Below are 24,192 nucleotides of genomic sequence, written 5' to 3' on the forward strand. Positions count from 1 at the left end.
GTGCCTCACACATGCAAGGCAAGTGCTCTACCACTGAGCCACAACCCCAGCTCCCCAATACCCCAATTTCTTGTAGTAACCACACCATAGTTCTTGGGGTCCCCATAAGAGTCATATAGAGATGCGAGAATCACCATATGCAGGGAAGCCCAGAGGTGAGCTCCCTTTACATGTATTCATTAAAATCCTCCCAACCCAGTTTACCACTTGGGGGTCACTCTTATCAGAAGTGATGTAGCTTGTGTAACACAGTTATTGTTCCACCTTGACCAGTTTTCCAAGGAAATAAGTAAAGGAGTTAACCCAGGATCAACTCCATCCTTAGAGAAGAAAGGAGGGTTTTATTTATTTTAATTTTTTATTTTTTGAGGATGCCAGGGATTAAACTCAGGGGCACTCAACGTCTGAGCCACATCCCCAGCCCTATTTTATATTTTATTTAGAGACAGAGTCTCACTGAGTTGCTTAGTGCTTCACTTTTGCTGAGGCTGGCTTTGAACTCGAGATCCTCCTGCCTCAGCCTCCAGAGCCTCTGGGATTATGGGTGTGTGCCACAGAGCCCAGCAAGGGGGTTTTATTAACCTTTTACCCCCAGCAAGGAAGATGAAGAGCTCAGTTGTAGGGATGTTGCATTTAAAATGCTGCAGAAGCCCACGCAGAGATGTTGCCAGGCCCAGAGCTCAGCAGAATAATCTGAATAATCTTTATGAGACACCTTAATAATAAGACACCTCGGTGTAAAAGGAGCCCACTGCAGGAAGCCAGCAAGCAGAACAGGACCCTCTGCTAGCACCTCCTGGGCTCTGTGTGGCAGGTGGGTGGCCCAGCCCAGGTGCTTACCTTTCCCGCAGGCCTGCACCAGGCCGTACCACTCCCCGCAGCTGTTGCACAGCAAGGTGAAGGCCATTTCTCGCTGGCCTGGAACAGGCCCTGGGGCACACACATACAGCAGCTCATCCCCCATCTCCAAGCCCGTGCGGCCCTGCAGGATGGTGTGTGGGAATGAAGGCGGGTCTCCACAGGGCTTCTCTGAGGAAAAGGAATCACAGTTAGTTTTTCCAAACTATTCAGAATGCTCTGTGAGAAAATAAACCGAAAAAACCCTACCCAACCCCTAACCCCTTGTCCCACAGAGTGCTACAGCTTTGTACTTTAAAATTGCCAGACAACATGACCTTCTGATGTGACCTTGAAAGAAGAACCCAGAGATACAGGGCTAGCAGCAGCTCCTTTTTGCCAGATGAATAAGTACCACTGTTGAACACTAAAATGTGACAGACTGCAGCTACAAGGGAAGGTGTCCCTCCCCTCCCTCAACCTCAAGGTCGAAGGTAACAGGGTTCACCAATGTAGCCATACAAAAGATAAAGGCACAGTCTGAAAATAATATCGTATAATATTTAAGACATAAATGGGATTACATCATATGTATTACTGAGTACCTTGCTTTTTTATTTTAATAAAGTATTTTTTTTTTGAGAATTTTTAGGTTCACAGCAAAGTTAAGAGGTAAGTACATGGAGTTCCCATACACTCACTTCCCTCCTCCCATACAAACACCCCCTACTCTCAACATCCACCCCCAGTGGGATATTTGTTAGACTTGATGAATCTACATAGACATCTCATCACCTGAAGTCCATACTTACCTGAAGGAGCACTCTGGGTTTTGTACATTCTATGAGTTTAGACAAATGCTTGATGACATGTATCCACCACTACATTATCATACAGAGCAGTGTCACTGTCTTAAAAAAAATCCTCAGAGACATGCTCATTTATTCCTCCCTCCCCCAATCCTTGGCAACCACTGATTCTTTGATCAAGAGTGTGATTGCTGGATCACGTGGGAACAGTATTAGTTTTGGAGAAAACTGCCAAACTGTCTTCCGAAGTGGCCATGACATTTTCCTTCCCATCAGCAGTGAATGAGAATTGCCATTGCTCCACATTCTTGTCATCATTTGGGGGGTGTCAGTGTTTTGGATTTGGGACATTCTGATGGGAATGTAGTGGTAACTGTTGTTTTAATTTGCAATTTCCTAACGACGTGTGATGTTGCCCATCTTTTCATCACTAGCCATTTGCCTATCCTCTTCTCAAATGAGCTGTCTGTTCAGTTCTTTTGTACAACGTTTAACCAAGTTGTTCATTTGTTCATCGTATTATTGTGGAGTTATAAGAGTTCTTTGTATGTTTTGCATAGCAATCCTTGATTAGATGCATCTTTGGCAACTATTCTTCCCAGTCTGCAACTTGTCTTCTCATTCTGTTGACATTTAATTTAATAAATCGAACTCATCAGTCCATGGATCATGCCTTCTATGTCACATCTAGAAAGGCATTGCCATAGACACGGTCATGTAGGGTTTCTATGTTTTTTCTAAGAGTTCTATTGTGTGTTTTATATTTGGGTTTATCATCCATTTTGAGTTGACTTTTTGTGGCGTGGGGATTGAACCCTGGGCTTTGTGCATGCGAGGCAGGCACTCTACCAACTGAGCTATATCCTCGGCCCACTTGAGTTGATTTTTTGTGAAAAGTTTAAGGTCTGTCTCGGGATGTCCAGTTTTTTCAGTGTCTATGTTGACAAGACTATCTTTACTCCCCTGTACTGCCTTTGCTCCTTGATCAAAGATCAATTGACTGTATTTATGTGAGTCTATTTCTGGGCTCTCTCTTCTGTCCCATTGATCTCTTAGCCTATTCTTTTGTGAATTTCAGTGTCTTGATTACTTTATAGAAATATAGAAATCTTGAAGTTCAATAGTGTCTTTTTCCATTTTCAGTTGGCTATTCTGGGTCTTTGGTTTTTGCATATAATCTATAGAATCAGTTTCTTTGTAGCCATAAAATAATGTGCTGGGAATTTGGGGTGTTGAGTCTACAGATCAAGTTTGGAAGAACTAATATGTTGGTAGTATTGAGTCTTCCTATTCATGCACATAGAATCTCTCCCCATTTATTTATTTCTTTATTTCATCAGAGTGTTATTGTTTTCTTCATAACAGATCTTGACATATTTTGTTAGATTTATACCTAAGTATTTCATTTTTGGGGGTGCTAATGTAAATGATAATGTGTTTTTAAGTTCAAATTCCACTTGCTCATTGCTGGTTTATAGGAAAATGATTATCTTTTGTACATTAATCTTGTATCCTTCAACCTGCTATTATTATATAATAATAATTATATTATTATATAATTCATCTGGATTTTCTACATAGACAATTATGTTATCTGTAGACAAAAAGTAATTTTGGTTCTTCCTCCCCAGTACCTTTTGTTTCCTTATGGTATTAGCTGCAACTTCCAGTATAATGTTCAAAAACAGTGGTTAGAGGGAACCTCCTTGCCTTATTCCTGATCTTAATGTCACCAGCAAGAATGACATTAGCTGTAGGGTTTCATTTTTTTTCTTTCATATTTTTTTGGAGGGGTACCAGGAGTGCTTAGTCACTGAGACATTTCCCCAGACTTTTTTCCCCCTAAGTTTTTAAAATATAGTTGTAGATAGACAGCATGCCTTTATTTTATTTATTTTTTTAATGTGCGCTGAACCCAGTACCTCACTCATGCTAGGCAAATGCTCTGCCACTGAGCTGCAGCCCCAGCCCTCTCCAGCCCTTTTTATTTTTTATTTTATTTTGGCACAGAGTCTCACTAAACTGCTTAGTGCCTTGCTAATTTGCTAAGGCTGGTCTCGAACTTGCAGATTCTCCAGCCTCAGCCTCTGGAGCTGCTGAGATTACAGGCATGCACCACCACACCTGGCAACTATATGGTTTTTACAAATATTCTTTACCGAATTAAGGAAGTTGCCCTCTATTTCTGTATTGATGAAGAGTTGTTTTTTTTTTTTTTTAAATCATGAATTGGTGTTGAGTCTAATTAGATGCTTTTTCTGCATCTATCAATATGATTATGTAATTTTTCTTCAATAGTTTGTTGATCATATTGATTCAATTTGTTTAACAGATATAGGCCTATTCAGAATATCTATTTTTTTTCTGAATTAGTTTTATCTTATTTTATTTACTTATGTATTTTTAATATTTTTTTTAGTTATTGATAGACCTTTATTTTTATTTATTTATATGTGGTACTGAGAATCAAATCCAGTGCCTCACACATGCCAGGCAAGTGCTTTACGGCTGGGCCACAGCCCCAGCCCCAATTTATTTTTTGATGATTCTAGGGATTGAATCCGGGAGCTCATGTACAACTGACCCACATTCCTAGTCCTTTTTATTTTTTTTTATCTTGAGACAAGGTCTCACTAAGTTGCTGAGGCAGGCCTTCAACTTGCAATCTTCCTGCCTCAACCTCCTGAATCTCTGGGACTACAGGGCCTGAATTAGTTTAAGCAGATTGTGTCTTTTAAGAAATTGGTCCATTTTATCTACATTATCAAAGTTGAGGGCACAGAGTTATTCATAACATACTTTCATTATTCTTTTAGTGTTCATGGTGTCTATATTGACTTTCCATCTTTCATTTTTGATAGCAAGTCTTGTTTTCTTTTCTCTCCTTTTCTTTTTATTAACTTGGCTAGAAATTTATCAATGTTATTGATCTCTTCAAAGAAGCAGCTTTTGGTTTTGATGCTTTTCTCTGTTCTTTTCCTATTTTTAATATCATTGACTTTTGCTCTATTTTTTTATTTGCCTTTTCCTCTGCTTACTTTGGATTTAATTTGCTCTTCTTCTTTGAACTTCCTAAGGCAGAAGCTTCTATTGGTGACTCTGGATCTTCTTTCTTTCCAGTATATGCATTCAATGCTGTAGATTCCCAGCACTGCTTTGCACAGATTTTTGACAAGTTGTATTTTATTCTCATTTAATCTATTTAAATTTTTTCTTTTAAGTTTTTTTGACCACACATTATTTAAAGTGTATTATTTATTCCCTCTCTGCTTCCTAATTGCTATATCCTGAGTTGCTTTCCTCCTCCACACCTTTCTGCCATGATGTTCTGCCTCACCTCAGACTCACAGCCATGGAGTTGACCTTCTATGGACTGAGACCTAGGAAACCAGGCGCACCAGATAAACTTTCCCTTCTCTTAAAACAAAAGTGTATCATTTAATCTTCAACTATTGGGGGATTTTCCAATTCTCTTTCTATTTTTTAAATTTCTAAATTGTCCACTGTGATCTGAGAGCAGACATGATGATTTCTATTCTTCGAAGTTTACTAATGTTGAGAATTTATGGCCCAGAATGTGGTATATCTTATGGGATTGTCCCATGTGAGGTTGAGGAGAAATGTGTAATCTGCTGTGATTTGATCAAGTAGTCTCTGGAGGCCAATTACATCTGATTGATTGATGATGATGATTGCTGATGATTTCAACTATGCAGTTACTGCTCTGCCTGCTGCATTTGCCCATTTTGATAGAGAGGCATTAAAGTCTCCAACCGTAATATGTTTCTCCTTGCACGTCTATCAGTTATTTTCTCACATATTTTGATGCTCCATTGTTAGGCACATATTAAGTGTATGTTTCCTTTTTTTCATTCATAACTTTCCTTGCTCTAAAGTCTGCTCTGAAAACAATATCACTACTCCAACTCTCTTCCAATTGGTATTAGCATGGTATATATTTCTCCATTCCTTTATTTAAACATATATGTCTCTATATGTAAAGTGGGTTTCTTGTAAACAACATCTTGTTGGGTCTTGTTGTTTTTATACACTATGACAATATCTGAATTTTAATTGGTGTATCTAGACCACTGACATTTAAAGTGATTATTGAAATAGTTGAATTAATTTCTACCATTGTTGTTACTGTCTTCTATTTTTAACCTTGTTGTTTGTTCCTATTTTTGTCTTCCACACTTTTCTGCCTTTCGTGGGTTTTTGTTTGTTTATTTTGTGCCAACGATTGAGCCCAGGGGCACTTAACCACTGAGCCCCATCATCAGCCATTTTTTATTTTTTATTTTGAGACAAGGTCTTGCTAAGTTGCTTAGGGCTCGCTAAGTTGCTGAGGCTGACTTTGAACTTGCATTCCTTCTACCTCAGCCTTCCACTGGGATCACCGGCATGTGCCATTGCTCCTGGACCTTTTGTGGTTTTAGTTGAACATTCTGTGATCCTATTTTCTCTCTTAGCATATCAATTATCCTTTTTTTTTATACTTCTTAGTGATTGCCCTAGAGTTTGCAACATACATTCACAAATAAATCAAGTCTACTTTTGTTTTTTTGAGACAGGTTCTTGCTATATCGTTCAGGCTGACCTTGTACTCCTGGACGCAAGTGATCCTCCCACCTCAGCCTCCCAGAGTTGCTGGGATTACAGGCGTGCATCGCTGCACTTGGTCCCAAGAATACCTTCAAATAACACCATACTTCTTCCCAAGTGGTACATAGACCTTATAAAAGCAAATTATTACTAATTCCCCCACCTGTCCCTTGTATCAACGCTGTCATTCATTTCGCTTATTCATAAACACATGCACACGAGTGCACGCGTGCACGCACACACATACACAATCTTGTTGCTATTATTGTTACAAACTGATTAGTTAGATCAATTAAGGATGTGAAAAATAAAAGTTTTAATTTTATTTTCAGTTATTCATTCTGATACTCTTTGTTTACACAGATCCAAATTTCTGACCCATATCATTTTACTTCTTCGGGAACTCCACTTTAACATTTCTTGCAGGGCAGGACTACTTGCTACAAATACCTTCCATTTTTTGTGGTCTAACCGATTATTTTTCCTTCACTTTTGAAGAGTATTGTGCAGAGTGTACAATCCTAGGTTGGTGTATGTGCTTTTTTTTTTTTTTTTCTTTTCAACACTTGAATCATTTCACTATGTTCTCCTTGCTTGTTTGCTTGTTGAGGAGAGACCAGATCTTATTCTTACTTACTCCTCTATAGGTGAGGTGGTTTTCCCCCTCTAGATTATTTCAAGATTTTTTTTCTTTATCTTCCATTTTTGTAGAGTTTGCAAATGATATGTCAATGTGTAGGTTTTGTTTGGTTTTCCTTTCTCTCTCTCTCTCTCTTTTTTTTTTTTTTTTTTTTTTTCTTTTTGCATTTATCTTGCTTGGTGTTCTCTAAGCTCCCTGAATTTGTGGTTTGTTGTCTGACATTAATTTGGGGAAAATTCTCAGTCTATCATTGTTTCCTTCATTCTCTTCTGGTGTTCCACTTTTTGTAGTGCCCCACAGTTTTTGGATAATCTGTTCTGGCTTATTTTTCAGTCTTTTTTTTTTCCCTCTTTGCTTTTTAGTGTTATTACTATCATATCCTCAAGCTCAGAGTTTCTTTCCTTAGCCTTGTCCACTCTACTAATTACCCCAGGGGAGGCCATCTTCATTTCTGTTATAGTTCTTTTTCCTTCTCCTTAGCATTTTTTTTATTCTTTCCTAGCATCTCCACCTCTCTGCTTACATTATGCATCTGTTCTTGCATCTACTTTTTCTGTGAATGTTCTTAGCATAGTCATCAGAATATTTTGTAAAAAACTCCCTGATCAGATAATTCCAACATCCCTGCCACATCTGAGTCTGGTTCTGATGCCTGCTCCGTCTCTTCAAACTGCTTTTTGCCTTTCAGCATGCCGTTTACCTTTTGTTGGAAAGTGGACATGATGTACTGGGTAAAAGAAACTGTAGTAAATAGACATGAGTAACGTAATGGTACGCTATGCGGGGAGAAGAAGCATTTTAATAGTGTCCTATGATTTGATCTCAGTTGTTTGGTGAGCCTGTGCCCCTAGACCATGAAATTTACCATTGCTTCTCAGTTTTATTTCCTTCCGTAGTGGGAAAGAATGGCCAGAATGGCCTAGAATTGGCCACCTCCCATGTTGGTTAGGCTTTGAAGAAACACTAGCAGATTAGGTTCTGGTAAAGCCATTTCTCCTGTAGACAGGACCTGTGAAAAACAGAATGCTCTGTTCTATTTCCAAATAGTTCCTTTTCTCTTCTTCCTGCCAGAAAGGACAAGGGAATTTTTCTCTGGTATTCCTGGTGAGGACTTGGTAGAATTTCTGGAGGTAAAACTTCTCAAAGCATGCCCCCCACCCAACGCCACTACAAATGGCCTCCTGGCATGAACCCACAGACCCATCCACACTGACCCTCCAGCAATTTGTGATTCTCCTACCCCAGTGCTGGTTCCCTGGAGGTTTCTGCCGTTGGGTTTCTGCTCCATTGAACCACTTCTCCTCTCTAGGGAAATGGACACTTGCCGCAGTCTGGCTGGACACAAAATAACCGAGCCACCACAAAGCCTTGTAGATTCAAACAGCAACTCTTTATTCCCGAACTCTCACCAGCCCTCTGCCCACACTACCTGGGAATACACCGCCTCCACCAGGCTCCGAGCGCCAATTCTCTCAGAACTCAAGGGGAACTCCAAAGGAGCAGACGCCTGAGGCAGCAGGATATACCCTAATCCCAGCAGGATCCGCCCTAATCCTGGAGCCACCCTAATCCCTGAGCAGGGTCACCTTTCAACCCAAAATGCCATGCGTCATTCCTACTTAGCTATGGCTCTCAGCAGACACTTGATAAATTGACTAGTCTTATGCTACTTCTCAATTATTTTGTAGGTAGGGACTTGGTTTGTGGATTCCTTAGGTCTTACAGCAGGGTTTCAATAGTGTCAACATTAATTTATATTCTTTTCTATTCCAAGGAAAGATTTCATAAAAGATCTTTATTTGTCAAACAATTGTGCACTAGTAATATCAAATAAGTGTGTACTAGTGAACATATTGTTTGGCTCATTTTTCAATTTAAAAGGGCATCTACTGCCAGTCAGAACTTCTGATGACCAGAGTTTCCACTGAGTTTAAAACTCAAAAAACTCGTCATTCTCTATATCTGCCTCTCTCCAGATTTGGGGGCAGTGTTATGCCCTGTGATCTTGCTTCTCTAATGGACTTAAAAAGAGTTGCTTATCTGTCAGTTTGATGTGCTTACCAGGACAGTATGGTGCTTCTAAAACACTTAGGTGCTGGGCTAGAAGTCAGAAGTGGTTTTCGGTTTGGTTTTTGATGTCCCTTCTATAGTTTACCTCCAGCTTTGAAAGGCTACATTGCAGTACACATTCTTTAACCTTCAGACAGACATTGATGTTGATTCTGATTTTTCACCATAATAAACAACGCTACCATGAACAGTCTCCTATGTACACGTTTTCTACATTGCTTATTTCTTTAGGATAAACTTGTAGATGTGGAAGTGTTGCACCAAATTGTTAGAGTGACTTTTTGTTTTTTCAAAAAAGAAGTTTGTTTGTTTGTTTTTGTTTTTGAGACAGGGTCTTTCTATGTTGAGCAGGCTGGTCTCAAACTTGTAACCCTCCTGCCTCAGCTTCTTGAGTAGCTGAAATGAGAGGTTTGTGCCACCATACCTGGCTGAGGAAATAATTTTTCATTCAGATTTCCTCTTCTAATTTTACAAGTTGCTTTCCTTTAGTCCTTATGCAGACTAATTACCTAATAAGGACCCTGCTTAAAAGGAGATATGCTGAGAAAAGATGAAAATAGAAAATACAACTTGTGCTTTTAAGTGACCCCACTTGCCCTAAGAGCTTGTAGTTTGGGTAGCACTTTTTCAAAGAGACTCAACACCATGCACATTCTTTAATATGAGAGAAATTTTGCATGTAAAAAGATGTGGGATATAAAATACATATCCCATAGCACAGAACAACTGTCTTCATTTTGTCCAAAACCACCCTGTTTGGATTTCATCTTTATGGTAAGAAGGGATAAAGAGTCATCCATAAGTTGCCACAAATCTAGAGACACCCTCAATATTGGGGCAAGGTGGGGATATCATCCCAATATACCTTCTGAAGGACAAACTACTCCCATTAGCCTCTATCAATTCAGACCAATGGAATTCCATACCAATGGGTATCTCAGGACAGAAGGCTCATTCTTTCTCTCCTCCATGCTCAGCTGCCCATGGCCCACCTGAGGGCACTCCTCCGTTCTCCTCCTTCAGGATCTAACTCTGGGAGAATGGAGGCTCTTCATCAAACTCTGTCAAAGAACAAATACTTGCAGTCTCACATAGTTCTGTGTATAAAACACCAGTTCCTTGGAAGGAAAATCCAGGAGCAGGGCAATTGTTCTGAAAATAAAGGGGAACCTCAGGTCAAATCCACAGCCCAGACTCTGAGGATCTCCTTTTTCAGAGTTAATTTCCAGATTGACAAGGGCTAGAATCTGGTTCAGGAAAACCACAATCAGGCTCCTGAGAGTCTGGGTACACAAGCCATATGTTTCTGGATTTCCCAGAAATGTTCAAATCAGGAAACACACTGCTTCTGAGTTGGTGTGATTCAGGAGCTCCAGGACAACAGTTTCATGCATTAACACAACCAAGTGTATGCCAAAAACACCACTCACATCCAGGTGCAACTTGAATTAGTCTCTTTCACTAACCTTCTCATCTTGAACCTCACAAGAGAGCTATCGAAAACAGCTTGGCTATACACTTGAACCCACTTCTCCTCTCTAGGGAAATGGACAGTTGATAAATGTACTAGTTTTATGCTACTTTTCAATTATTTTGTAGGTAGGGACTTGGTTTGTGGATTCCTTAGGTCTTACAGCAGGGTTTCAATAGTGTCAACATCAATTTCTATTTTTTTCTATTCCAAGGAAAGATTTCATAAAAGATCTTTATTTGTCAAACAAATGTGCACTAGTAATATCAAATAAGTGTGTACTAGTGAACACACTGTTTGGCTCATTTTTCAATTTAAAAGGGCATCTACTGCCAGTTAGAACTTCTGATGACCAGAGTTTCCACTGAGTTTAAAACTTAAATGAAGACAGGAGCATTTATCTTGAGAAACTGTAAGACTCTAGCCTGCAAGCCCCGTTACTATTTCACAAACCAAAGATGTGGAAATTGGGATACAAAGGTTTGACCTTTCCTTCATTCTTTGGTGTTATCTGAACTGTGTGACAAAGTCCTCTTTAAGCCAAGTGCAGTGGTGCACACCTGTAATCCCAGCTACTTGGGCCGCTGAGTCAAGAGGATCAAAAGTTAAGATCAGGGTTGGGGCTGTAGCTCAGTGGTGGAGCATTTGCCTAGCATGTGTGAGGCACTGGGTTCAATCCTCAGTACCACATAAAAAAATAAATAAAGGCAAGCTGTCAATCTACAACTATAAAAGAGATTTTTTTTTTAAAAAAAGTTAAGATCAGCCTGGGCAACTTAGCAAAACCCTGTTGTTGTTTTTAAAAACAAACAAACCTGTGATTGCAGAACTCCTGGTACCAAGTGAGCCATGATTATTCCATAACATACTACCAACGAAAATAATGTGATCTGTGAATTTGTTTAGGTGTGATGAATTTGCTTATTGTTATTCAGTAAATTCCAACAGTATGGAAATACCTAAATGTTTCCAGTCTATGTTAATGGTATAACTCACTATGAAGTAGTTGTTCGGGTTTATAGCTTGTTTGTTAATTTAACATTATATCGTGCAATTCTCCCCTGTTGACAATTAGCTGTATTGTTTGAATTTATTTGTAAATGACTACAGATTCTTGTATAAATGTACCATAATGGACCCCCTATGGTCAGACACTAACTTTGTTTTCCTTTTCCCCTATAAAATAATGAACACATCTGCACTAAAGGAATTTTGTACTAAAGGAGTTTTTACTAAAGGAGTTCAGGAAACCCACCCCCCCACTCTCGCCAGGAGTAAGGTAATGAACACCAGAGTGTATTTTTAGGACCATGAAAAGGAGAGAGATGTTATGCTGGCTAAAGAGACAAGGAGCAACAGCTTGAGAATATGCATCAAATATTTTCTAAACAGTTTCAAGTGGTTTTATTTGTTCTAAATCCTTACAACAATCCCCTCTTTTTTTGAAATGCTGATGCCTTTTGCTCCTCTTGTAACTCTCCGCTTGCTTAGTTTCCCAACAGGCTGGTAGGGTGCTAGTAGGTATTATTGACCAGCTCTGCGGGAAGGGCAGAGCCTGCTGGGGGTGGCTGGAGGAATGGCTGTTGTGAGATGATGGGCAACGTGGGATGCAGCCCACAATAGACAAGACCTTGAGGCAATGTCTGGCACACGGTTCTCAACTTTGGGCCGTGTTTCACAGTCAGTAGGAATGGGGCCCCCACTGTGGAGCGACCCAGCCCATCTCCCCTGACCCTCCATGTAGCCCTGGAGCTGTCCCCTTCAGCACTCAGGTTCTTCCCCACACAGCTCATTTTCACCAAGGAGAGATGAGCAACAAAGGATTGGGGAATCTACATTATTATAAAGCATAAACAAAAGAGCAGCTGGATATCGGAGGCCCCTAGCTAATACTAGGGAAGGACCCAACTCCATGTGAACAGAGCTGCTCCCCTACTGGGGTTTTGCAATGCCACGAGGGCTGCTTGCTAGCACAAGCCCTACGGAGGGCCAAGAAAGCAGCAGGCTCCCATGGGCTTTAGGGTCAGAGGTTTGCACATCCTAATCTCTTTCTAGCTCTGGCTTTGGGCAACTGATAACTACCTGAGGCTGTGCAAGTCACTGGCAGGATTCAGACTACTAATAAAAATACTTCTGATAAATAGTCAGAGTGAGCATGTGGTCTTTGCTCTAACTGGAGCATACCTTGCCCTGGGTTTTCTGTCTTCCTCCAGAACTCTGAGTCACATAGAGTCCCTTTCTAGGACTGTTTCTAAGCAAGTGACCCTTGCAGGTCTAGAGGTTGCAGTGGAACAGCACAGAGGAAAGTAGCTCAAGTCTGTGCTCAGAGGCCACTAGGACCCCCCCATGGTACAGGAGAGCTTGAGAACAAAGTCACTGCTAGTGCATCCATTTCTCCTTTTTGTGGGGGGGGGGGGGAAGGGGAGGCATCAGATACCAGGGATTAAACTCAGAGGCACTCAACCACTAAGCCACATCCCTAGCCCTATTTTGTATTTTATTTAGAGACAGGGTCTCTCCGAGTTGCTTAGTGCTTTGCTGTTGCTGAGGCTGGCTTTGAACTAGGGATCCTCCTACCTCAGCCTCCCGAGCCACTGGGATTACAGGTGTGTGCCCACCACGCCCTGCTTGGTGCCTCCATTTCTGGGGGCTGTGCATGTGATTATAAGGTGGGGCTCTGGACCTCTCACATTTACCATGTGAAAAACATACCACGACTCGCTGAACACACTGACCAGTCCAAAGTGCAGCTTCAGATCTTCTGAGCAACACAGAAGTGGAGAAGTCCGTCCTGGTCGTTGGTGCCCACAGGCCCAGATTACAAAGACATCACAGAGATGTCTGCCCCACGGGCCAAAAGACCCCTTGGCAACATTTCTCTGGCTGCCCTTGGCATTTCTGGGAACTGGGTGTTTGTGTGTCAGGACTGGCCTAACCCATATTTTTGTAGTGGAAAGCCTCAGTCCTGACACCCATCCAAGCCTGGTATGTGGGTGGCAAGGGAGGGGACTTCACTGGTTCTTGCAATGGAGATTATTTGGGCTGCCTTCTGCAGCCACATCAGACCTGCCCAGCAGCTACTGGAGCCCCCAGGGCTGTTCTGAACCTGGCACCTCTCCAGAAGCATGAGTACAAGGGCTCATGTAGACCTAGTCTCTCTAGAGCCAGTGGGCTCTTTAATTCCTAGCCTTGCCTTCTCCTGTTTTTTTTTTTTTCTGTCTGTAATGTCCTGTACTCTTTCATACCCATTATTCCCATGAAACAAAATCTTACAAGTTCCATCTCAAATGCCACTGCCTCAGGAAGTCTCCCTAGTTATTTTTTTATTTTTTATTTTTTTTATTTTTGTGTGTGTGTGTGTGTGTAATGAAAACACATTCATTTCTCATCTATCCCAATATACTGCCAACTCAAGTCCTCTATCATCTGTCTGAAGCACCTGCAAGTATGAGCACTGGACTTTGCATGACCCTGGACAACTAAATAAATAAATGATCAACACCAAGTCAGTGATAAAGAGCTCAGTCTGACATACTTCCTTGGGAGACCCTGAATTAAATATGTTTTATCAGCTATTCTACACAGTGTGATTAATTGGTTCCAGTCCCATGATTACTGGACAATTCCCCCAAAGCCACTCATGAGACACAGGGCCACCTCTAGGTAGACCTGGGAATTGGCTACTCTCAAAAATTCCTGTTTACTCTCCAAGACAGGTAAGCACTCAGCTCTCTTCTTGTTGACATAAAGGAAGGGAAGCTGGGGTGGAAGAGCACAACTGGAATCCCAATGACTCAGGAGGCTGAGGCAGGAGGATCGAAAGTTTGAAGCCAGCCTCAGCAACTTAGTGAGACACTATCTCAAAATAAAAAATAAAAAGGACTGGGAAGGTAGCTCAGTGGTGAAGCACCCCCAGATACAATCCCCAGTGCTGGAAAAATAAAATAAACTCAAGGAAGACAATGATCCATTCTCGTTTTTAAGAGAAGTACCCGCAACTCTGAAGTATGCAGCACCGAGAAGGTCAGGATGGCTGGTGGGGAAGCGGGGCACAGCCAGCCCTGGCTCAGTGTGGAGTCACACAAGCACACAGAATGGAGCCTTGTGGTGCCACAGACAGAAGTGCCACAGACAGAGGAAACTGGAAGCCTCCAGACCCCAAGCCACCGACCCCACCAACAAGCTGCCAAGAGAAGCAAAGCAAGAAAATCCAAGTGGAGGCGACTTATTTCATCAGCATCCAGTTGGTTAAAAATAACTTCACTTATTAGTTTAAGTGAGATCACCACAGGGCTGGAAATTCACTGTCAGTGAAACAAAAATACTGAAAGGAAAATGAGAGACGTCTATGTTGGTGATGAACTTTATTTCAATCAAGAAGCACGGGAGCAGGGGCCTGGGCTGTGGCTCGGTGGTGGAGCGTTTGCCTAGCACGTGTGACGCACTGGGTTCCATTCTCAGCACTACATAAAATAAATAAATCAATAAACAAGCACAGGAGGAAGCTGCCCTGACATTCCACAGGCCCCGTGCTCCTTCTGGGCTCTTCCCGAGGCAGATATCTGCCATTCTGAGAGTCAGCACCCTCAGTCTGTCTTGACAAAGGCAAGCAGCAGCACGGTGCTCAGTACCATCAAGCATTATTCGGAAAGAAGCAACCTTTGAAGAAGTATGACCCTGGGCTTGTGCTCGGCTGGACCCAACGGCCTGTTCACCTGGGTCTGCACGAGACCCTGCACCTTCCTGCAGCGACAGATTTCCCTCGTTGACTACTATCAACAAAGACTCTATGAGGAAAGAAGCGAATTCTCTGAGAAGAGTGGAGGGTATAGGGAGCTGTTTTCCTCCTAAAGGAGGAAAGAAGAGGGGGAGGGAGAGAATTCTCTTTGAGTGACTGTGGGGAGTCCGTCCTGCTCTTGTAGAGAGCCCCAAGAGAGAACAGGCCTGAGAGCCTAATCCCACCTCAGGATGCATGGCTCACCTAAGGCCTCCTTAACCATTAGGCCCCACAGGACCAAGACTCCAGGCTTCCCCTTACAGGCCCTGCCTGTGCAGCCCTCCTGACTGGGTGGTGAGGGAGGCCCGTCTGGGCTCAGGCAAACTGCTGCAGGACACAGAGCCCTGGAGGACCTTGACCGCAGGAACCCCACGCTGAGCCTGCTGTGTTAAAATGGAGCCAGTCTTCAGGCACGTGGACAGGCGTCATGACAGCCACCGCACATACATTATCTGAAGCATCTTCTGCCTGGCTCACACAGGGGAGTAAGCTCAGGGAGCCTCAAAGCCAGCCAGCATCAATCCTCTGCCTCTCAGACACACACAGACCATCTGCTGCTGGGCTTTTGGTGACCTGCCCTTGCTGTGCTTGGGCCTTAGCAACGCCCCCAGTTTCACTTCACAGGTTGGCTCCCCACACCTCACAGGGTTGTTTTTTTGTTTGTTTGTTTTGTTTTTTGCAGTGTTTATGGTTATCAGTTGTAACTGTTGTTACTGCTGTTATTGTTGCTACTGAAGAAGTACATTGATCATTTGATTTTTTTTGAAAATTTTTTAATTTCAAAGTTATGGAAAATTTCTAAGAATGAAGAACTTCCATATACCCTTTATTTACTAATTTACCAATGTGAATTAATTTTGCCCCCTTTGCTTTATAATTCTCTTCTCTCTCTCTCTCTCTCTCTCTCTCTCTATATATATATATATATATATATACACACACACACACACACATATACACTCAAACATACATATATACATATCTATGTACATATATGTAAGTATATACATGTACATGAATATATATACATATGTATCTGTATTTATAATTCTGTTTTATTTTGTTTGCAGTGCTGGGGATCAAACTCATGGCCTTGGGCATGAGTGAGTGATCTACCACCGAGCTTTATCCCCAGTCCTCTATGATTATTTTATGAACCATTTGAGAGTAAGTTGTAGATACTATGGCCCTTTGCTCCTAAAAACTTTAGTGTGCATTTCCTAAGAACAAGAACATTCTTTTACATAACTGCAGTACATTGACTAAAATCAGGAAATTTAAACATTGATACCACACTATTATTTAATTCATAATTCAGAGTCAAATGTCATCAACTATAGCTATTTTTTTTTCCTGGTCCACAATATAACCCAGAGTCACACATTGCATTTTGTTGTCAAATCTTTTCATTCTATTTTAATCTAGAACAGTTGCCAGCCTTTCTTTTTCTTCTCAACATTTTTTAAAAGAGTAAGGTGCTCCTCAGTTTGAGTCTGGCTTGTGTTTCCCCATGATTAGATTTGAGTTATACATTTTTGGCAGGAATACCACGAAATTAATGCAACACATCAGGAGGCACAAGACATTGCTTTGTCCACGACTCAGATTTGCAGTCACTATCGTGGCTTTGATCTTCACACCTTGTACGACATGAATGGACATTTCCTATCTTTGGTTGCATGTATTGAGATTATGGGCAAAAGGGGCACACACTTACAGTCACACAACTTGTGATGGGCTGTGCAGTAGAAATCCCAGGCTAGCCTGTTGCATGATGAGGAGCATATGGCCCAGACCCTCTCCTCACCCTAGCCAACAGCCAGCCAAGTCCTAGAAGCAAGGCTACCTGTCAAACAGCAGCTGACCATAGATTCATAAGTGAGCCCAGTCGATGGTAACAAAAGAGCAACATAAATTGATGGTCCACAAAATTGTGAGCTAAATATGTCATTTTAAGATACTGCATTTTATGGTGGTATGTTACCTTACAAAAGCTAAATGATAGCTCTTATTTATTAGGGGAAAGAGACAGGACTCTTTCACTTGAGATCACAGAAGAAGCAAGGTTATCCTGCTTTTCTTCTAGCTCTCTCCTATCTCCTTCAGGGATCTGATGCTCCACCTATGTTTGGGATTCAAAAAATCATTTAAAAAAATTTTTAAATTTGTTCTAATTAGTTATTACATGTCAGTAAAATGCATTTTGACACATTGCAAAGGATCATTTTATTTATGTGATTTTTTAAAAATCACAGATCTTGCTCTCCCTGGGTCTTTCCAAAACAAAGATACATCTCTTGATTGTTTGATTAGACAGATCAAGAGTCTCTCACAACACTCTTCAATAAAAATCAGTACCTGAAGAACCTTCCTGAACAGAGACCCCATAGCAAAGGAGAAGCCTATCATTACCAAACCTGTGGCAAACATCTTCCAGGGCCTTAGGAGTTCACTATGGCTCTCACATTGACCAACTCCTCTGACCTCTTCCCTAGAGGTGAGGATTTGGTGCATCTGGGATACAGCCTGAGGATTTGTGTTTTTAACAAGTTTATCTGGTGTTTCTGATGATCACAGAAGTTAAAGAAATCCTGCATTATTAAAGTAGTTCTCAACATAGGATGCACATTAAAATCACTAGGGTGATTTTTTAAAAATCTCAATGCCCAGAACATTTACATCAGAATTTCTAGGTCTGGCACCCAGGCATCAGTATTTTTGAAAAAAAATACTTCCCAGATGAGTCCAGTATGCAGCCAAGCAGAACCTGTGCTGATTTCCATGACTGATGATTAAGAAGTTGGCTTTTTCTTCACTCACATGAATAGTCCCCTTCAACAGCATGTGTTTCTGATAATGAAGGTGTACTTATTTTGGTGCACATGAAATGCTGCCCTGGAGACTTCTTTATGGTTTTCTCTCCACCACTCAGCTGACTTTCCAGACTGAAGGTGGATTTTCCTTCCTAAGAGCAGTTTCCTAAATCCCATAAATTTTCCTTTTTGGGGAATGATAATTTTCTTTTCTTTTCAGTGTGCTGTTCACTGTGAAGACAGACTGAAGAGCAAGCTGTGAGCATTAACAACTGTAGCAGATGCTGCTGAGGCTCTGCTGTTATTCAATAGAGACATGGATCATTCCTATGCACAGGGACTCCTGATGGGCAACTATGCCTCTGTTGAAGGGCATCAAGCATGCTAGGCAAAAACTCTACCTCTTATATATGCAAATGAATAAACCAGAAGAGCCTGGAAATTTACATTTCCTGAAGCAGCCTTTCACCAATGACTGACAGATGGGGTATAAATACCCCAGCTCCCTCACCCAATCAGGGAAACCATGAATATGTACATCATTGCAGAGGTTTATTGAGAGACTAGGCCAAAGCTACTCCACCTCACCACTACTGTGAATTTTGCTTAATATTGCACCAAATTACCATCTACCCTTTCCTGTCTAATTTTTCACTGCCCTATTGGCTTTTCTTTGGAAGACTTCAAAAATTTCTTTGTAAGGCTTTAGAGAAACCATATCTCAAGGCCTTCCTCTCCAGAACCCAATCTAAGACAGCAACCAACAAGATCACCCAGTTCAAGACCTTTACAAAGATGGTAGCACTGACCTTCATTCTTAATACAAAGGGCATTGTACATGCCACCAGGAACTGGGTTGCTCTCAATTCTCACATCGATAGCTTTCATGATTTGCTGTTCACCACTCCCTTTGCTACACACAGTTGTCCTGAAACAAAGAAGGCACAGGGTTAGGAGGACTTCTCTGTGTTGACAAAAAATGGGAAAGAACAATTCTTTTCTGCTATTAGTTCTGAATCAGCAGAGATTTTTGTGACTCATGAGCTTTAGCTGAAAGCATCAATATAGAAACATTCTCCCTAAACAAAGGTCTACATTCAGGTAGACAGGTGGTGCCTGAGTTGAAGTCATAGGTGTTGATTCAAGTTTCAGAAGCAAAACATTGGTGATATTTTCGAATATGTTTAGTTTTGACTTCATAAAATTCTGTTCTCTGCTTTTTTCAAATTTAGTAAGGTAAAGTATTAGTTCATAAACCTATAGCTTTTCTCATTTTCTTACATAAACATTTAATGCATCATATTTCCCTCTAGGTGTAGCTTTAGTAACACTTCATGAGTCTGGATATGTTTTTTATATTATTCAATTCTAAATATGTGCCAATTTCCATTATAATCTATTTTTGTCCCATATTTCCTTGACTTATTAAAATTTAATAATACTTTTACTCCCTCTGCCAATAATATGTATCATTAACTGCATGATGTATAATGTAATACCATGTATTATTAATATGTATGTATTAATTTGCTTCAAATATTGCCACATATACTATTTTTTAGTGTGCAGTATTATCACTGCTTTATATAATTATATAATTTTAATCTGCCCACATATTAACTTATTCCACTCATTCTTTTTCATATCTCCAGACTTCCACCTGCAATTATTTTCCTCCTGCCTGAAGAACACCCTTTAGTGGTTTTTGTTTGTATGTTTGTTTGTTGGTGCTGGGGATTGAAACCAAGGCCTCGGCACATTAGGCAAGTACTCTACCACGGAGCTACACCATCAGCCTTCTTCAGTGTTTCTTTTAGTGAAGGTTGAGTGTAATGAATTCTCTTGTCTTTTATCTATCTTACAATGTCTATTTCGTCTTTATAACTGAAAGATATTTCACTGTATATATAGAATTCTAGGTTGACAGTAATTTTTCTTTCAGCACTTTAAAGTTACCAATCAATCATCTTTGGGTTTTGTCAGTTTGTTATTGTTCCTTTAAAGATAAGTTATTGTTCCTTTAAAGATAATCTTTCTTTTTATTCATATTTGATCCTTACTAATCTTTCAATGATATGCCTAGTTTTTTTTTTTCTCTCTCTCTCTCTCCTTCTCTTTCTCTCTCTTAGCAGCACTGGGGATAAAACCCAAGGCATCAAGCATGCTAGGTAAAAACTCTACCACTGAGCTACATATCCAGCCCATGGATTTCTTTTCATTTGTCCTACTCAGACTTCACAGGTTTTCTTGAATCTGTGCCTTGATGTTTTTCTTCAGTTGTGGATCATTCTTATATTATACTTATTCCATTTCTTTAATTTTTCCCTTTATAGTTCAAATCACACGCATCTTGTTTGACTTTTACCTTTTCCTCTACACTTTTCATTCTTTTCCCGCTGTTTTTTATTCTAAATATCTTCCTGTGGAATATCTTCCGGTTCACTAATTCTCTTTTTGGCTCCTTTTAACCAGCTATTAGAGATTCATTTATTAGATGAAATCTGTTAGATTGATCCTCATTAAGTTTTGTTGTTATATTTTTCTAGAGCTTCCATTTGGTTATTTTTATAGTTTCCCATCCTCTGCCAAAATTGCCTTCTTGCCTTCTAAATCTTTGAACATTTTAAGGATAGTTACTATAAAGTCTATAGCTACCAATGCTAATATTTAGAGTTTCTATTATCTATTATTTCTCTTGAATTGTATTCTTGTTGCCTTGTATCCTCAGGTGACTAGTTATTTTATATTGGCAAAAACTGTTTAGTGTTAATTCAATAAATTAAATTCAATTTAATTATTGAGACCTAGGATAACATTATCTTCCTCAAAAGAGACTTTTAATTGATTCTTCTAGATATCTGGAGCCGTTGAATTCAAGTATTATTCAATCTAAATTTGTGGCTTTCAAGTATTTAATGGTTTGCTGCTGCTTCTCAGAAGGCCTGTGTCCAATTTACTGAACTGTGTACTGTGTCCAGTTTACTCTTATTCCTGAGGTACAGTCCAGGAAGGTACAACCCAAAGCAAAAAGACTCACTGGAAGGGGCTGGGATTGTAGATCAGTGGTAGAGCGCTGGCTTAGCACATGTGAGACACTGGTTTCAATCCTCCACACCACATAAAATAAATAAATATTATGTAAAAAAGAAATCTTCTAAAAAAAAAAAAAGACTCACTGGACCTCCTCCACAGAATCTGAATTTAAATCTCAGTCCTCCTAGTCCATGAGGCTACCAAGAATGCTACTCAAGCCAGGTGCAATGGCACATGCCTGTAATCCCAGTGACTTGGCCATTGGATTTGATCCCCAATACCATTAAAAAAAAAAGTAAACCTCCATCCATCCCATGTTCCTATACATATGCAAATGATTAAGACTATATACCAGGGCTGGGGATATAGCTCAGTTGGTAGAGTGCCTGCCTTGAATGTACAAGGCCCTGGGTTCAATCCCCAGCACCACCAAAAAAAAAAAAAATACTATATACAATCATGTACTAGTTTTGTCACTTGAAGAGAAAATTCAAAATAACGAAAATAACAAAGTCAGGGATTAAAAAAAATACAACCTGTGACTTAACTCCAGAATTTATATGAGAATTCAAAACAAGAACATCCTGAAAGCCACTTCCCATAGCACTTTGCCTATCCTAGTGCCTCCAGAGAACTTTTTTTTTTTTTTCCGGGGGATATTAGGGATAAAACCCAGGGGTACTTTACCATTGAACTACCTCCCCATTACTTTTTCTACTTTATTTATTATCTAAAGTATTAAATTTATCTAATTTATTTCCACTATGTTGCCAAGGTTGACCTCAAATTTATAATCCTCCTGCCTCAGCCTCTTGCATCTCTGGGATGACAGGAGTACACCACCACATCTGGCTAGAGAACAATTATTGAGCCCCCCTGTAAGATTTGATCAGACCCCTGGGGTGAGTGCAAAGGAGGGTTTTCCCCAGCTGTCCAACTTACCCAAGGGTGCCATCTGCCAGCCAACCTGTGGTGCACACCGCCAAGGTGCAATCCTGGACCACTCTCCGCAGCTCTTCCGCAGACACCAGGTGAGCACCCCTGGTCTTACAGGAAAGCCGAGCTGTCTCCAGGTCCAGGCCCTGAGAACCATTCTGAGACTCTAGCACAAAGAGCTTCCCTGTGTGGGTATAAGCACAAACATGGGGAATCTAAGATCCATGGAAATTTAATCTCAGCAAACTCACTGGCAGACGCTGGTCACAACTGTAGCTTCCCAACTGACTGAGACCCAAATGCAGCTACCTCCATTGTACACGGTCTCTGGGACCAGGTGATAGCAATTACACTATTTTTTTTTTTTTAGTGTTTACTGATGGTATTTATTTATTCTTCAGCTGGTTCATATTATTTGCCTTATTTTACTTGTATTGGTATATATTAATTATACAGCATAGTGGGTTTAATTATGACATATCCATATATGCATGTAATTTGATGTTTCATTCCCCAACACCTCCCCTTTCTTTCATCCCTCACTCTGATTCTCTTTCTCTACACAAATCATCTCCCTTCTGCAATCATGATGTTCTTTCCACCCCCTCTAGCTTCAACATATGAAAGAAAACATGCAATACTTGTTTTTCTGAGTTTGGTGGATTTATTTTAACATGATGTTCTCTAGTTCCATCCATTTTCCCTTAGATGACATAATTTCATTCTGCTTTATGGCTGAATAATACTCCATTGTGTTTGTGTGTGTGTGTGTGTGTGTGTGTGTGTGTGTGTTATTTTCTTTATCCATTCATCTGTTGATGGACACCTAATCCAATTCCATCACTTGGCTATTGTGAATTGTGCCACCATAAATAGGTATGCATGTATCTCTGAAGTAGGCTGACTTTGATTTTTTTTTTGAATAAACACTGAGTAGTGATATAGCAGGATCATAAGATAATTCTATTTTTACTTTTAGTTTTGAGACAAAGTCTCACTAAGTTGCCCACATTGTCCTTGAACTTGATTCCTATTCCCTCAGGCCCTCAAGTAACTTGGATTACAGGTGTGGCCACCATGCTTGGGTCTATTTTTATTTTTTAATTTTTTTGAGGAAACTTATAGGATGTTTTTGTTCATTTTTGTCTTTTTTGTTTTTTTTTTTTTCAGGGTCTTGCTATGTTGACCAGGCAGGTCTCTAACACAAGGCTCTCCAATGAACCAATATGCCTGGCTTGCTCTTGTATTCTTAAGCAAACAAACAAGCAAAAACCCAGCCACTCTGGCCTGTTATATAGATAAACCTTTCAACTCTTTCTTTTAAAAGATGTTTTATAAACACCGTGGGGCAAGGCTCAGCTACTTGGGTTTCCTTGAGGTAGGTCACTCAGTGTCCCAGGCACGAATTCAGGACTCAGCTCTGTCTTCTTCTGCCTCCCCCATCATAGGTGACCTACTGCACAACAGGTTGCTTCACTTCCCTCTGTCCCTTGCCTGAGGACATTACCAGGCCCTTCCCATAACAAATTCACTTGCACACACTAAGCTTCTCTCCTACTGGACAAGACAGCGGGGACCATGTCCGCTACATGATGGCTTCCTGCAGCACATCAACATGTGGGTATGCAGCAGACCTCTAAGAGTGTGTGACTGACATGGGAATGAGAACATGAATTCAGGCAGAGGCAGAAGCCCAGGCTGAAGCAAAAGAGAACTTTAGGCAGGAAAATCATGGCATGGAAGGGAGCACTGTGGTCCCCAGGAGCCTCCTGGAGGGATAAAGCAATACTTTGGGTGGCCCCATCAGGTTTAAAGGCTGGGAAGAAAAAAACAGAACGAAACACCTATGTTTTTTTTGGGGGGGGGGGCATTGAACTCAGGGGCACTCGACCACTGAGCCACATCCCCAGCCCTATTTTGTATTTTATTTAGAGACAGGGTCTCACTGAGTTGATTGAGCACCTCACTTTTGCTGAGGCTGGCATTGAACTTGTGATCTTCCTGCCTCAGCCTCCCGAGTAGCTGAGATTACAGGTGTTTAACTGCACACCAAACTACAGAATATACATCTGTTTTAGGCAATGCAGAACATTTGTAAAATTGATCAAATTATTAAAAATCTAAAAGAAATCTCAGGTATGGTTTGGCAGCTCATGCCTGTAATCCCAGCTACTTGGGAGGTTGAGGCAGGAAGATCCCAA

At 40.7% G+C, this 24,192-nt stretch overlaps 1 protein-coding gene across 1 annotated transcript in view; it reads right to left on the minus strand.

Annotated features, from left to right (window-relative positions):
* The window catches only part of Susd5 (sushi domain containing 5), a 48,594-nt gene that overhangs the window by 19,161 nt on the left and 5,241 nt on the right, over positions 1 to 24,192 (minus strand). Inside the window, exons 2-4 of the mRNA XM_027932051.3 lie at positions 21,998 to 22,175; positions 18,832 to 18,950; positions 841 to 1,029 (exon numbers count right to left, since the gene is read on the minus strand). Coding sequence (XP_027787852.3) covers positions 841 to 1,029; positions 18,832 to 18,950; positions 21,998 to 22,175 — 486 coding nt within the window. The remainder of the gene's footprint in view (positions 1 to 840; positions 1,030 to 18,831; positions 18,951 to 21,997; positions 22,176 to 24,192) is intronic.

The sequence above is a fragment of the Marmota flaviventris genome, chromosome 1, assembly GCF_047511675.1.
Source record: "Marmota flaviventris isolate mMarFla1 chromosome 1, mMarFla1.hap1, whole genome shotgun sequence".
Lineage (NCBI taxonomy): Eukaryota > Metazoa > Chordata > Mammalia > Rodentia > Sciuridae > Marmota > Marmota flaviventris.